The following is a 12,881-nucleotide window of genomic DNA, read 5'->3' as shown; positions in this document are numbered from 1 at the left end:
ATTGATTGGTAGGTAGATAGATAAAAGGATAGATAGACACTGCGAATGTGATGTTAAATGCAACAAGTACAACAGAATGGCCTGTGAAACGAGAGAGAAAGAGAGAGAGAGAGAGAGTATACCTTGCCATATTGGTATGCTGTCCCGTGAGGTATGTGAACTACTGCAGATATTATGTTCAAAATGTAAACCACAGTATAGTTCATTCACCTTCACTCTGTTCACTCTAACTAGGCATAAAAATTGCCATCCCTCCATCTTGAATATTGATCCGTAACAAAGATTAACACTAGAATGAGGTGCTGGCCACGAAGAAGTGTTGGGGAAAGCACATTGAGTAGTAGTATATTTTTCTGCCAAAAAAAAAAAAAAAAAAAAAAAAAATCGTCCCTTTGCAGCTTGTTTCATGTAGCTCAGTGGCAGAGTAGGAGAGTACTTTGGCTTTTCTTCCAGTGGCACTTCTTCGTGATTAGCATGATATTCAAGTGTTGATCTCATGTTATAGTGAGCAGTCAATATCGAGACTAATTTTACTACTTAAAGTGAGTAAGCTATAGGAGTGTAATATATTCTCTCTCTCTCTCTCTCTCTCTCTCTCTCTCTCTCTCTCTCTCTCACACACACACACACACACACACACACACACACACACACACACACACACACACACACACACACACACACACACACACACACACAGGCGCCACCCCCTCTTCACAGCTCAAGAAACACTTACATACATTCTTTGCTAAGGGGGAGGAGGGCGTCAGAAAGGGTAATAGTATTATATTTGGCGTCGAAGTTGGAGAGTCTAGAAAGGTTAGGGGAAAAGTACTCTAGGAGAGTGAGTGGGGTGGATGGGACTTAGAAAGAGGATGAAGGAATATAGAATGATAGAGTACTTAAGGATTATAATTATCATTGTTGACGTACTAATTAATTTTGTCATCATCATCATCATCATCTAGGAGGGTGAATGGGATAGATGGGATGGAGAAGTAGGGGAAGGAAAATAGAATGATAGGGAAAATTATTAGAGTACCTAAGGATTATAATTATCATTGCTGACGTCATCATCATCATCAGACTGTCTCTAGGTTATGTCATTTAAAACCACCATCATCATCATCATCATCACACTATTCCCAAAGCTGTATAAGCATTGAATATTATCGAGAAAAAAAATCTTATAACCAGAGAGCAATCAGAAGGTTACCTATAGCCAAATTAGTCACACCTCCATTCCCCATCACTCCTCGTCGGTTAAAGAAGCTCCCTAACACATCATTCTTTGCGATTTATTTTTGGAACCTCATCTCCATTCACTCATCGTCCCAAGACCCGTACTCTCGTCGTTTAAGGAAGCTCCCGAACACCTCTTTCTTAGCGATTTATTTTTGGATTTGGCTGGTTAATATCCGTATGTACGTTACTTATGCGGAGTATGGCGATATTGGAAGGATTTATGCAACACAGGAGGGGAGGGAGTTGTGGGATTTATGCAACACAGGACAGGAAGTCGTAGGATTTATGCAACACAGAAAAGGACAGTAGTAAGGTGTAACAAGCAAAATAAATCGTTTAGGAGAAGACGTTAGGGTGCTTCAGCGGACGAGAATACCCACCCAGGTATCGAAAGTTAGGCCCCACCCTTCCACAGACGAGGGCAATAGTACGCAGGGGGGGGGGGGGAGGAAGAAGTGAGTTACAGGGTACGAACATAACTTTTAGAGAAATTGTATATTGTGTTTATGGATTTTTACGCGGCAGATTATTGGGTGGAAAGTTTGGGAGGCAGGGTGTGGTTCATGGTGATTTTCTTACTTTTTTTTTTTTTTTTCTTCCTGAGAGAGAGAGATGATGTGATACAGAGTTGAAGTTTGATGATGAGAGAGAGAGAGACTGTAGAGTACCAGTGAGATAATGTGATGTAGAGATGAAGTTTGAGAGAGAGAGAGAGAGAGAGAGAGAGAGAGAGATATCGTATGCTTGCCACATGAAAAAGTGAGGGGGGGGGGAGAAAGTACTTATGCATGCAACTTGAATAGTGTGTGTGTGTGTGGCGGAGAGAGTAGGACGAGGATGAGTTAATTCCGGATCATAAAGAAGTGATAGATTGCCGTGTGTGTGTGTGTGTGTGTGTGTGTGTGTGTGTGTGTGTGTGTGTGTGTGTGTGTGTGTGTGTGAGAGAGAGAGAGAGAGAGAGTACGTGCCTGTGCGTGAGAAAGAGACAGTTAGTGAAAAGTAAGTAGAGTACAGTATAGTCTTGATGATACGAGAGAGAGAGAGAGAGAGAGAGAGAGAATATGTGTGCTATCAGATGTCAGTGTTTTGTGGCCAGGGAGTGTCAACAGCAGCATCAGGCTGAGAAATGATATGGGACGAGTTTTTCATGTCTTTAAAAGATTGAGGAAGCTAAAATAATAATAATAATAGTAACAATAATGATAATAATAGTAATAATAATAACTGATAATAATTATAATGATAGTAATGATAATAGTAACAATAATAATGGTGATGATGATTATCATAATAATAATAATAATAATAATAATAATAATGATAATGATAATAAATACAAAATACCTTTAATATGATGGCATTCTTATATTTTAATTTAGGTCAGTCGGTGTCAAAAGTAATCAGATAGATATAGTTGGGTTCTGTAGTTGTCAGATAGATAGAGTTGGGTTCTGTAGTTGTGTCAGATAGATAGAGTTGGGTTCTATAGTTGTGTCAGATAGATAGAGTTGGGTTCTATAAATCACGTTTTTGAAAGGGTTAAGAGTTTGAGTTGTGGACAAGTTTTCAGTTAACTCTCTCTCTCTCTCTCTCTCTCTGCCAAGATAGAAATTAAGAAGTGGCACGGAGCGTTTTTTTTTTTCTCCCTATTTGTCTTTTTTTTTTTTCTTTCATCTCAATCCTCGACGAAACTTGGCATCTGTTATAGGTAAAGAGGCCATTTTTTTTTTTTTTTTTCCGTTCATTTTCCTGTGAGTTGAAAGCCTAGATGGATTGAAAAGTGGCATGGCTGTGTGTGTGCGTTTGTGTATGTGTATATTTGTGTGTGTGTGTGTCAGTTTGTATTTGTGTGTGTGGGTGTCACTTTGTATTTGTGTGTGTGGGTGTCACTTTGTGTTAGTGTGTGTGTGTGTGTGTGTATCTGCGTTTATCTATGTATATATTTGTGTGTGTGGGTGTGTGTGTGTATCTGCGTTTATCTATGTATATATTTGTGTGTGTGTGTGTCAGTTTGTATGTGTGTGTGTGTGTGTAAATATTTGACTAAAATTTGGCCCTTTTTTTTTCCGTTGAATGTAAAGTTTTTTTTTTTTTTTTTTTTTTTTTTTTTTTTTTTTTTTTAAGTCAAGATGGAAATTGACAAAAACTGCCCAAATGATGATGGAAATACCGGTTAGACTCTCTCTCTCTCTCTCTCTCTCCATTAATCCTGGCCTAAAATTACCATCTCTCCATCTTGAATGCTGAGTTGACAGTAGATTAATACTAGAATATGATGCTAGTCACGAAGAAGTGCATTGAGAAGGATGTAGAGCCGTAGTACTCTCATTTCTTATTTTATATATTTATTTATTGCCTCAGAGTTCCGTGAAAAATGCAGATGGGTGATAATTGGGCCAAGTTAGAGTGAAAAGAGTTTATGTATGTAGTTTGTTTTGCCTACTTTGGCGTTCAGAGTAAGATGTATGTGTGTGTGTGTGTGTGTGTGTGTGTGTGTGTGTGTGTGTGTGTGTGTGTGTGAGAGAGAGAGAGAGAGAGAGAGAGAGAGAGAGAGCGATTATTTAAGGAAGCACAGGACTTTTTTTTTTTTTCGTTTTTTTTTTTTTTTTTTATATAGTTGTAGTTTGGAGGTGGATAGATTCGGTTTATATTGTGGAGTTTCTTAACCACTTCAGTACGAGGCATCTAAGTTCATAAATATATATAGTTTGGCTGTAGAAAGAATATGGTTGTGTGTGTGTGTGTGTGTGTGTGTGTGTGTGTGTGTGTAGGAACCGTATTTACATGTCTTGTGTGTGTGTGTGTGTGTGTGTGTGTGTGTGTGTGTGTGTGTAGGAACCGTATTTACATGTCTAGACTGCTTAAGTAGGTTAAAGGAAGTTAGGGTATGTATGTGCGTGTGTGTGTGTGTGTGTGAGAGAGAGAGAGAGAGAGAGAGAGAGACGGAGGGAAAGGGTTGTGTAAGTCTAGAAGGTGTGTTTGTTTGTGTTTGGACGGGAAGGGGGTTCGAAATGGCGTTTACCCGGCCTAAACAAGATCCACGACGTCACCACAACGCATCATGATCATCATCATCGCTAGCAGCAGGAGCTACATCACTCACCACCACTACCTTGAGCAACATTATCATCATTATCTATTTCATCGTGTTAGCTATACTCATTTTTATCTATCCACATCATCTTCCCTTTCATCTTCATCATCATCATTATCATCATCCTGTGCAGTAGGCAGAATCCAGGAGCAGGAATAAAACACTCATGGTACAAGTTGGTGTTCTAAATACAATCGCAGCTTATTTAAATGTTAGTTTCGTGTGTGGAGAAGAGAGGTGTGGATTCATTGCGTTTGCAGGGCAGAGCAGGGCTGGGTAGGGTAGGGTAGGACAGGACAGGGCAGGGTAGGGTAGGACAGGACAGACAAGGGCAGGGCAGGGTAGGGTAGGACAGGACAGACAAGGGCAGGGCAGGGCAGGGTAGGGTAGGACAGGACAGGACAGGACAGGGCAGGGCAGGATTGGGTAGAGTAGGGTAGGACAGGGCAGGGCAGAGGAAGCCAGGGCACCCATAACGAGGTCCCTTATGGTGGGTAGGGCGTAGAGAGGATGTGCGCTCGGCGCCAAGGCTGCCCAAGGGAGGTGGTCTAAACGCTGCTTGTTGACTCCCCGCCCATCTACACCCACTTGAGGGTGGGGGGGTGCTGTGAGAGGAGAGGAGAAAATGGGGGGTCTGTGAGGAGAGGAGAGATGAATGGAGGAGGATAGGAATGCGAGGAGAGAGGAGAAAATAGATCAAAGGGGAAAGAAGAGGTGGGTTGGAAGGATAGGAAGTCTGGAGGGGAAGGAAGATGGAATGGAAGAGGCAAGAAAAAGCTTAAGAAGATAGGAAAACTTGAGGAGAGGGAGAGAAGGATGTTTTAAGAAGTTATTACAGGATGTGTGTGTGTGTGTGTAAGAATATTTAGCGTCTTTGATCTCACTGTTAATGATTTTTACTAAGCTGGATTGACATTTGGTTGAAGGCTAAGTTGATTAAAAAACAAAAAAAAGTTCATGTTAAAGTGCGTTTATCTAACATGACAAAGATCTCCAGCCCTTTTCATGTCAGTTGTTAGCCAGATGTAGTGAGATTAGAGGGTTGCTTTGACTAGTAATCAAGGAGACTCATTTCTGCCTCGTCATCAAATTTCATGCCACCACGGCTTGGGCTCGTATTCGCCTCGGTTAAGATGCTCCCTAACACGTCATCCTCTGCGATTTATTTTGGATATAGCTGGTTAATATCCTTTGGTGACTTTATATATGCAGAGTATGGTGATATCGTAAAATAAACCACTTTTTGGCAGGGATTAAGGCAGAGTATCGTAACATAACTCACTTTTTGGCAGGGATTACGACAGTATCGTAAAATAAGTCACTTTTTGGCGGGGATAAAGACAGTATCGTAAAATAAGTCACTTTTTGGCGGGGATTAAGACAGTGTCGTAAAATGTTACTTTTTGACAATGATTAAGACAGTATCGTAAAATAAGTAACGTTTTGGCAGAGATTAGGACAGTATCGTAAAATAAGTCACCTTTTGGCAGGGATTAAGACAGAGTATCGTAAAAAGTCAGTTTTTGACGGGGATTAAGACAGTATCGTAAAATAAGTCACCTTTTGGCACGGATTAAGGCAGATTATCGTAAAATAAGTCACTTTGGCAGGGATTTAGGCATGGTATCTTAAATCACTTTTTGGCAGGGATTTAGGCAGGGTATCGTAAAATGAATCACTTTTTGGCAGGGATTAAGACGTGAGAATCGTAACTATGTGGGAGGGGCCAGACACACACACCAAAGCACATCAACAAGGCAACTGTGATGAGCGCAAGCAATTATCGCCCCAAGAGACCAATTAGCATCTCCCTCATAACAAACTTAACCCCATGACGCACACAATTAACCTCGTGACGCAGCAAGGACGCGATGGTGGTGGCTCAGTGGTGTGGGGAGGGGACTGATGATCGGGAGGCCGTGAGATCGATTCCCGGCCGTATGTGGGAACGGCTTGAAGGTGTGAATTTCGTAGAGAGGGAGAGAGACTGACAAATGAGGAAATGAAGGAGCGTTGTGGTGGATGTGAAAGACAGTGTTAGGAGAGATACATTGAGGTGATTTGGCCTTGTGACGAGGATGGAGAGTGAGAGACTAACTGGGCACGTGAGTGAGGTGGACGGGGGAGAGGGAGGGGGAGACCGAGGATGAGATGGAGGGATGGAGTAGAGAGTATATGAGAGAGGGGGGTGTAAGTTGGTGGGAGGGCAGCGAAATGGCAGAGGACAGGGCGACATGGAGGCAGTTTGTTTGTGGCCACCCCTTACGGGATTAAGGCTTCTCTGGCAATAGATAGATAGAACAGATAGATATTTGTTTAGCGAAGTGGGTCATAGGAGCCAGAGTGCTACTTGATTTTCCACATTCCTCTCCGACCTGGTGTTAAATTATCCCCGCTAATACCATCATACCAGTCCTGAATGAGATAGGCCTAGCATGTATTTAGTATAGTCAGTGTTAGCGCCCAAACGGTGACATGTGAGGGTATGTGAGAAGGGATGCGATGTGTGGTGTGCGGTGGTGTGGGAAGGTGAGTGAGTGGTGAGGTGTAGTGTGGAGGGAAGTCACAGTGGTGGTGTGGTGTGAAGAGTGGTGTGTGCATGTGTGTGGTGTGGTATGGTGTCATGTGTCGATGGTGTACTGTAGTGTGGTGCAGTGTCGTTTGTGGTGTGTGGCGATGGTGTGTAGTGTGGTTTGATACACTGAGAGGTGTAGTATGGTGCGGTGTAGTTATTGGGATGGTGTGATAGTGTGGTATCTTGGTGTGGTGTAGTGTATAGTGTAATGCGGTGTGTTGTCGTGTAATGTTGTAAAATGGTGTGATAGTGTGGTATTTTGGTGTGGTGTGGTATGGTGTAATGTGGTGTGGTGTCTTGAAGTGTAGTGAACTGTGGTGTAGTGTAGTGAAATGGTGTGGTGTAATGTGGTGTGGTGGCTCAAAGTGTAGTGTAGTGAAATGGTGTGGTGGTGTGAGACGGTGGTGCTACAACAAGTGGAAGGGGAGCAGCATTTTGACCATGTGTAATTTAGAAGACAGTACGCCACTTAAACCTCCATTTAGAGAGAGAGAAAGAGAGAAGGAGAGAGAATTTGTGTTTGTGTGTGTTTACAGTGTATGTATGTATTTGTGTACCGATATATGTGTGTGTGTCGAGTGTTTGATATTATTAGTGTTAGAGAGAGAGAGAATGATTGTGATTGTGTGTGTTTACAGTGTATGAATGAATATTTGTGTACCGGTATATGTGTGTGTCGAGTGTTTGATATAATTAGTATGAGAGAGAGAGGCGGTAGGTTAGTCAGAATTGATATAAAAAGTCTCCACCATGATGAAGGTTTCTGAAAATACGATCATGTAGCATCATTGAAAATACGCAAAAACTTGTCCAAGGGGCGTGCTTTGAGGGCTGTGTGCTTTCAAAACCAACACACTTATCAGAAAACCCACACGCTCTCCGACACTGAAACCAAAAGTACACGGACGAAGCAAGTGTGTGTGTGTGTGTGTGTGTGTGTGTGTGTGTGTGTGTGTGTGTGTGTGTGTGTGTGTGTGTGTGTTGGATTTACTTTGATCTCACTTTGTGGTGGTGGTACTTTGTGTATGGGTCTGTAGTTTTGTGCTGTTGATGGTGGTGGTGATAGTGGTGATAACGATGGTGGTGCTGATCATTTTATTGGTGGTGGTGGTGATAATAATGGTGGTGGTGGTGATCATTTTATTGGTGGTGGTGGTGATAATAACGGTGGTGGTGATGATCATTTTATTGGTGGTGGTGGTGATAGAGGTGATAATGATGATGATGGTGGTGGTGGTGGTGGTGATCATTATATTGGTGGTGGTGGTGATAGTGATGTGTTAGTGGCAGACGGAGATGATGAGTATCCAGCAAATGTATGAATACGATTGGAACCTCCATCCAAAATTTTTAGACTCATAATCCATACCAAAACAGTGGCCTCTGATACGGTACAATTAGAGTTTCAGAAAATCGAAGTGTATTGGATTATATATACAGTACGATGGCAGATTAAGAGGAATTATAATTATTAATGAAGTGATGTGGATGAGTATTGTTTGAAACAATAATATATATATATATATATATATATATATATATATATATATATATATATATATATATTTTTAGTGCTTTGATCTTGGAATGTGTCACACTAGCGAGTCAAATAATCTTAAATGTAGGGGGAATGTCGGCTGAGTTTTGTATAATGAATGATTATTGAATAATTTGATAAATGTGTTAGTTGGTGGGAGGGCAGCGAAATGGCAGGGGACAGGGCGACATGGAGGCGATTTGTTTGTGGCCACCCCTTACGGGATTAAGGCGTTTGGCTATAGAAAGGTAGACTCTGCACTTGCATGTAATTGGAAAATGTAATAACAGAGTCGATTACAGAGATGACTGCTAAATATATGTGAGACTATCTTTTTGTTAATATCATGCAGAGAGAGAGAGAGAGAGAGACCCTGAAGAGCCTTGGGAAGTTCTCTTGGTAACAAAGCACGTAATTTGGGAAAGGAGAGAGAGAGAGGGAGAGAGAGAGAACAAGGGCCTTCACTGCGTGTGTGTAAGTTTAATGTGTGTTTGTGTTTATGTTCATCTTACAACAATTACATAAGTATCCTCGTATATGCAAGAATGTGTGTGTGTGTGTGTGTATGTGTGTTCTATGTATGTACTGTATGTGGTGTGCTTGTACTGTATGTGCGTTTGTGTATATTCTCTGTGTGCGTTTGTGTATCCAGTTATCTTGTTTGTTTTTGACGTACATGAAGTTGTTTAGAAGCTGTTGGTAAAGGTTAAGCGGTTTTTTACTAGTCTACTTTGTTGATAGGGTGTGGTGGTGTGGTGTGATGGTGTTTGGTTTGGTGTTGTGTGGTGTTGTGATGTGGTATGGTTTATTTTGATGTGTTGTTTATGTTTGTTGGATGGTGTGGTGTGGTTTGTTTGTGTAATGTGGTTTGGTGTGGTGTTGTGATGTGGTATTGTTTATTGTGATGTGTGTTTTGTATGGTTGTTGTCTGATGTGGTGTGGTTTGGTGTAGTGTTATTTGATGTTGTGGGATATGGTGTCCTAGGGTGAAAGTTCGCATGCTGTGGTGTGGTGTAGTGTGGTATGTTGAGAGTTGGTGAGAATGTGGGTGTGTGGTATGTGGTGTGGTGTGGTAAGAGTTGGTGGGATTGTTGGTGTGTGTTACGTGGGGTCGTGTGGTGATGTGAGAAGTGGTGTGGTTGTATTAAGAGTAGTATGGTGGTAACATGGTTTAGTGTGGTGTGTAAGGGTGAGAGTTAGGGTGAAGTGCAGTGTATGTTATGTGGTATGGTGTGTTAGGATGAGAGCTAGTGTAATTTCTGTTGTGTGGTGTGATGGTGTGAGAAGCGGTGTGGTTGTACTGAGAATAATATGTGTAGTGGTGTAAGTAGTGTTTGGTGTAAGGACTGTTTATACTGGTAATGTGAAGAATGATGTTTAACAGAATTAATGTTGAGTGACGTGGTATGCAGTGTTGTGTATTGTTGTGTGGTGTGGTGTTGTGGTGTAGTGTCGTGTGTTTTGTTGTGGTATGGTGTTGTGTCCTGTTGTGTTGCAGTGTGGTGTGGTGTAGTGTGTTGTGGTATAGTGTAGTGTGCTGTGTTGTGCTTTGTTGTGGTATGGTGTTGTAGTGTGGTGTATTCTGTTATGATGTTCGTATAGACTATAGTGCAATGTGTTGTGATACAAGGATTAATGTGGTGTAGTGTGTTGTGGTATGTTGTGTTGAAGTGTAGTGTCGCATAGTGTAGTGTTGTGCTATGTTGTGATGTGGTGTATTGTGCTGTGGTATGGGGAGTGGTATGGTGTTGTGTGTGGTGGTGTTTTTATGTTGTGGTGTAGTAGTGTGATGGATAGCGGGATAGTGTTTGAATAATCCAATACTACTCTCCTGATGTACACCTACTCTCACTACTTAATACTTATGACTTGCCACCGAAACTACTACTACTACTACTATCACTACTACTACTATCACTACTACTGCTACTACTACTACCATTACTACTGAGCCGATGTTGTGTTGCTTCTACTGATTTACTACTTAATTGGGTTTTATTCTCTCTCTCTCTCTCTCTCGTATTCCTCCTCTTCCACTTTGTCTTCCATTCTTTGTTTCTACATCCCTTATCCCTCTTCTGCCAGTCCCCCCCCACCCCCCACCCGCCCCATGAATCACTATCCTAAGTAAACTGTTACTGTTTGGATCTTAAGGTAAAACACACACACACACACACACACATATTTTCTCTCTCTCTCTCTCTCTCTCTCTCTCTCTCGTATCAACAATGCCTTAGTTTATATTGGGTACCTTGGTGCTGTTGCTACCCTCTCTCTCTCTCTCTCTCTCTCTCTCTCTCTCTCTCTCTCTCTCTCTGCCTGTCTGTTCATCTCTGTCTATCTATATCTATCGCTCAATATTTCTCATTTTTGCATATCTACCTGTCTGTCTGTCAATATCTGTCACTCAGTATTCCTCTCTCTCCTTTTTTTTTTTTTTTTTTTTTTTTTTTAATCCTCTTTTTTTGGCCTGTCTATCCATCTGTCTTTGTCTGTCACTCAATTTTTTTTTTTTTTTTTTTTATCTATCTCAATCTGTGTACCTATCTATCTGTCTGTCTATCTATATCTATCACTCAATGTTCCTCCTTTTTTTGCCTTGCAGTTGGCGGTATGGGCGGGCGAGGGAAGCCGACGGTGGCAGTGAAGAAGGTGTCGCCCCCTACCGTGCCCGACAGCGCCTCCCTCACCCACAGGCACTCCGGCTCCTCCTTCAGCTCCGGCGTGTATAGCACCGGGGACCAAAGATCATCCTATTCCTCCTCCGTCAGCGATGAGAACCCGCCCCCGTCACCCCGCTCCCCGGCCAGAGGTGAGGGATAGATAGATTGAGAGATAGGTAGATAGATGGATGGATGGTTGGGTGGATGTGTAACTGTATAGAGACTGTTTTTCTTTTTCTGTCCGCGATGATAACCCGCCCCCGTCACCCCGCTCCCCGGCCAGAGGTGAGGGATAGATAGATTGAGAGATAGGTAGATAGATGGATGGATGGTTGCGTGGATGTGTAACTGTATAGAGACTTTTTCTTTTTCTGTCCGCGATGATAACCCGCCCCCGTCACCTCTATCCCCGGCCAAAGGTGAGAGAGGGATAGATAGATAGAGGAATAGGTGGATGGGTGTATGGGTGGATGGATGTGTAACTGTCTGGATTTTGTTTTCCTTTTTCTGGCAGCCATGAGAACCCGCTCCCGTCATCCCGCTCCCCTGCCAGAGGTGAGAGAGGGATAGATAGAGGGATGGATGGATAGAGTGAGAGGGATTGATAGATTACGCGGATGCTTTGTTTTATAGCACAGGGGACCAGGGATCATCGTATTTGTTCCCCTGCCAGAGGTGAAATAGATGGATAGATAAATGGATGGATAGATTGAGAGAGGGATAGATGGAGGGTTGGTTGGATGGATGGGTAATTTGTATAGAGAGGATTGTTTTCCGCCTCTGCGATCTTAACCTATCCTCTTCACCTCATCCCAATCTCAGAGGTAAGTGATAGATGAATAGGTAAATAGAAAGGTAAGTACGTAGATTGATAGGTAACGAAAGCAGAAAAATAAGAGACGAAGCTAAAGAAAGTAAGATGAAAGGGGGGGATTAAGTAGTGAAAGGAGGAAATGTAGTGAGATTAAGTAAAATGAACGTAAAGGAACAGAAAAGAATAAAAGGAAGAAAGAGGGGAAGGACAAGGAGAGAGAGAGAGAGAGAGAGAGAGAGAGAGAGAGCATGAATTGAGGTGAAATTTAATGAAGGTAAGCGGACATGAACAGAAATGGAAAAATGTAATAAAAGAAGAGAAACTGAAATAAAGAGGGAGAAAGGGAAAGAAAAAGAATAAAGGGAAAGAAAAAGATGAAAGGAGAGGAAGGGAATGAAAAAAAAAGAAAAGAAAGGAAGGAAGAGACAAAGAAGAAAGGAAATGAATGGAGACAAAGAAGGAAGGAAGAGAATGAATAAGAAGGAAGGAAGGAAAAAAAACAAGAAAGGAAGGAAAAGAAAAAGAAGAAAGGAAAGGAAGGAAGAGAAAAAGGAAGGAAAGAAGGAGAGATCGAAAGGGAAATGGAATGAGATGAAATGGAACTCAGAAGAAATGAACCGAAATGCCAAGGTGTGTCATTAAGTAGGTGAACGTCTTAAAGTTGAAATTAAGGTGGCCCACGTTCCATCTATTAACATTGCTCAACCTTGCGTTTCAAAATCCTTTCCTCACAAGACTATTTCACCGCCGGCATTAGTTTTGAGAGCATGGAGAAGGGTGGATGGGAGTGGGTGAGTGGATGAGGTGGGGTAGGAGTGTGTGAATGAGGTGGATTGAGTTTAGTAGGGGACGAGAGTGAAAGAGATAGATGAGTGTGGATGAAGATGAGAGTGAATGAAGTGGGTAAAAGTGATTGAGGTGGAAGATGTGTGTGTTTGGATGTAGTAAGTGGA

General features: G+C 42.1%; 1 protein-coding gene across 1 annotated transcript in view; it reads left to right on the top strand.

The window, feature by feature from the left end:
- Positions 1 to 12,881, top strand: part of ckn (CRK like proto-oncogene, adaptor protein) — a 102,856-nt gene that overhangs the window by 16,051 nt on the left and 73,924 nt on the right. Inside the window, exon 2 of the mRNA XM_080279656.1 lies at positions 11,057 to 11,263. Coding sequence (XP_080135782.1) covers positions 11,057 to 11,263 — 207 coding nt within the window. The remainder of the gene's footprint in view (positions 1 to 11,056; positions 11,264 to 12,881) is intronic.

Source organism: Coenobita brevimanus, chromosome 79 (assembly GCF_032717465.1).
Source record: "Coenobita brevimanus isolate Jiangsu-jjx chromosome 79, ASM3271746v2, whole genome shotgun sequence".
Taxonomy (NCBI): domain Eukaryota; kingdom Metazoa; phylum Arthropoda; class Malacostraca; order Decapoda; family Coenobitidae; genus Coenobita; species Coenobita brevimanus.
The sequence above is the reverse complement of the archived record's forward strand: the minus strand, read 5'-3'. Positions and strand labels throughout refer to the sequence as shown.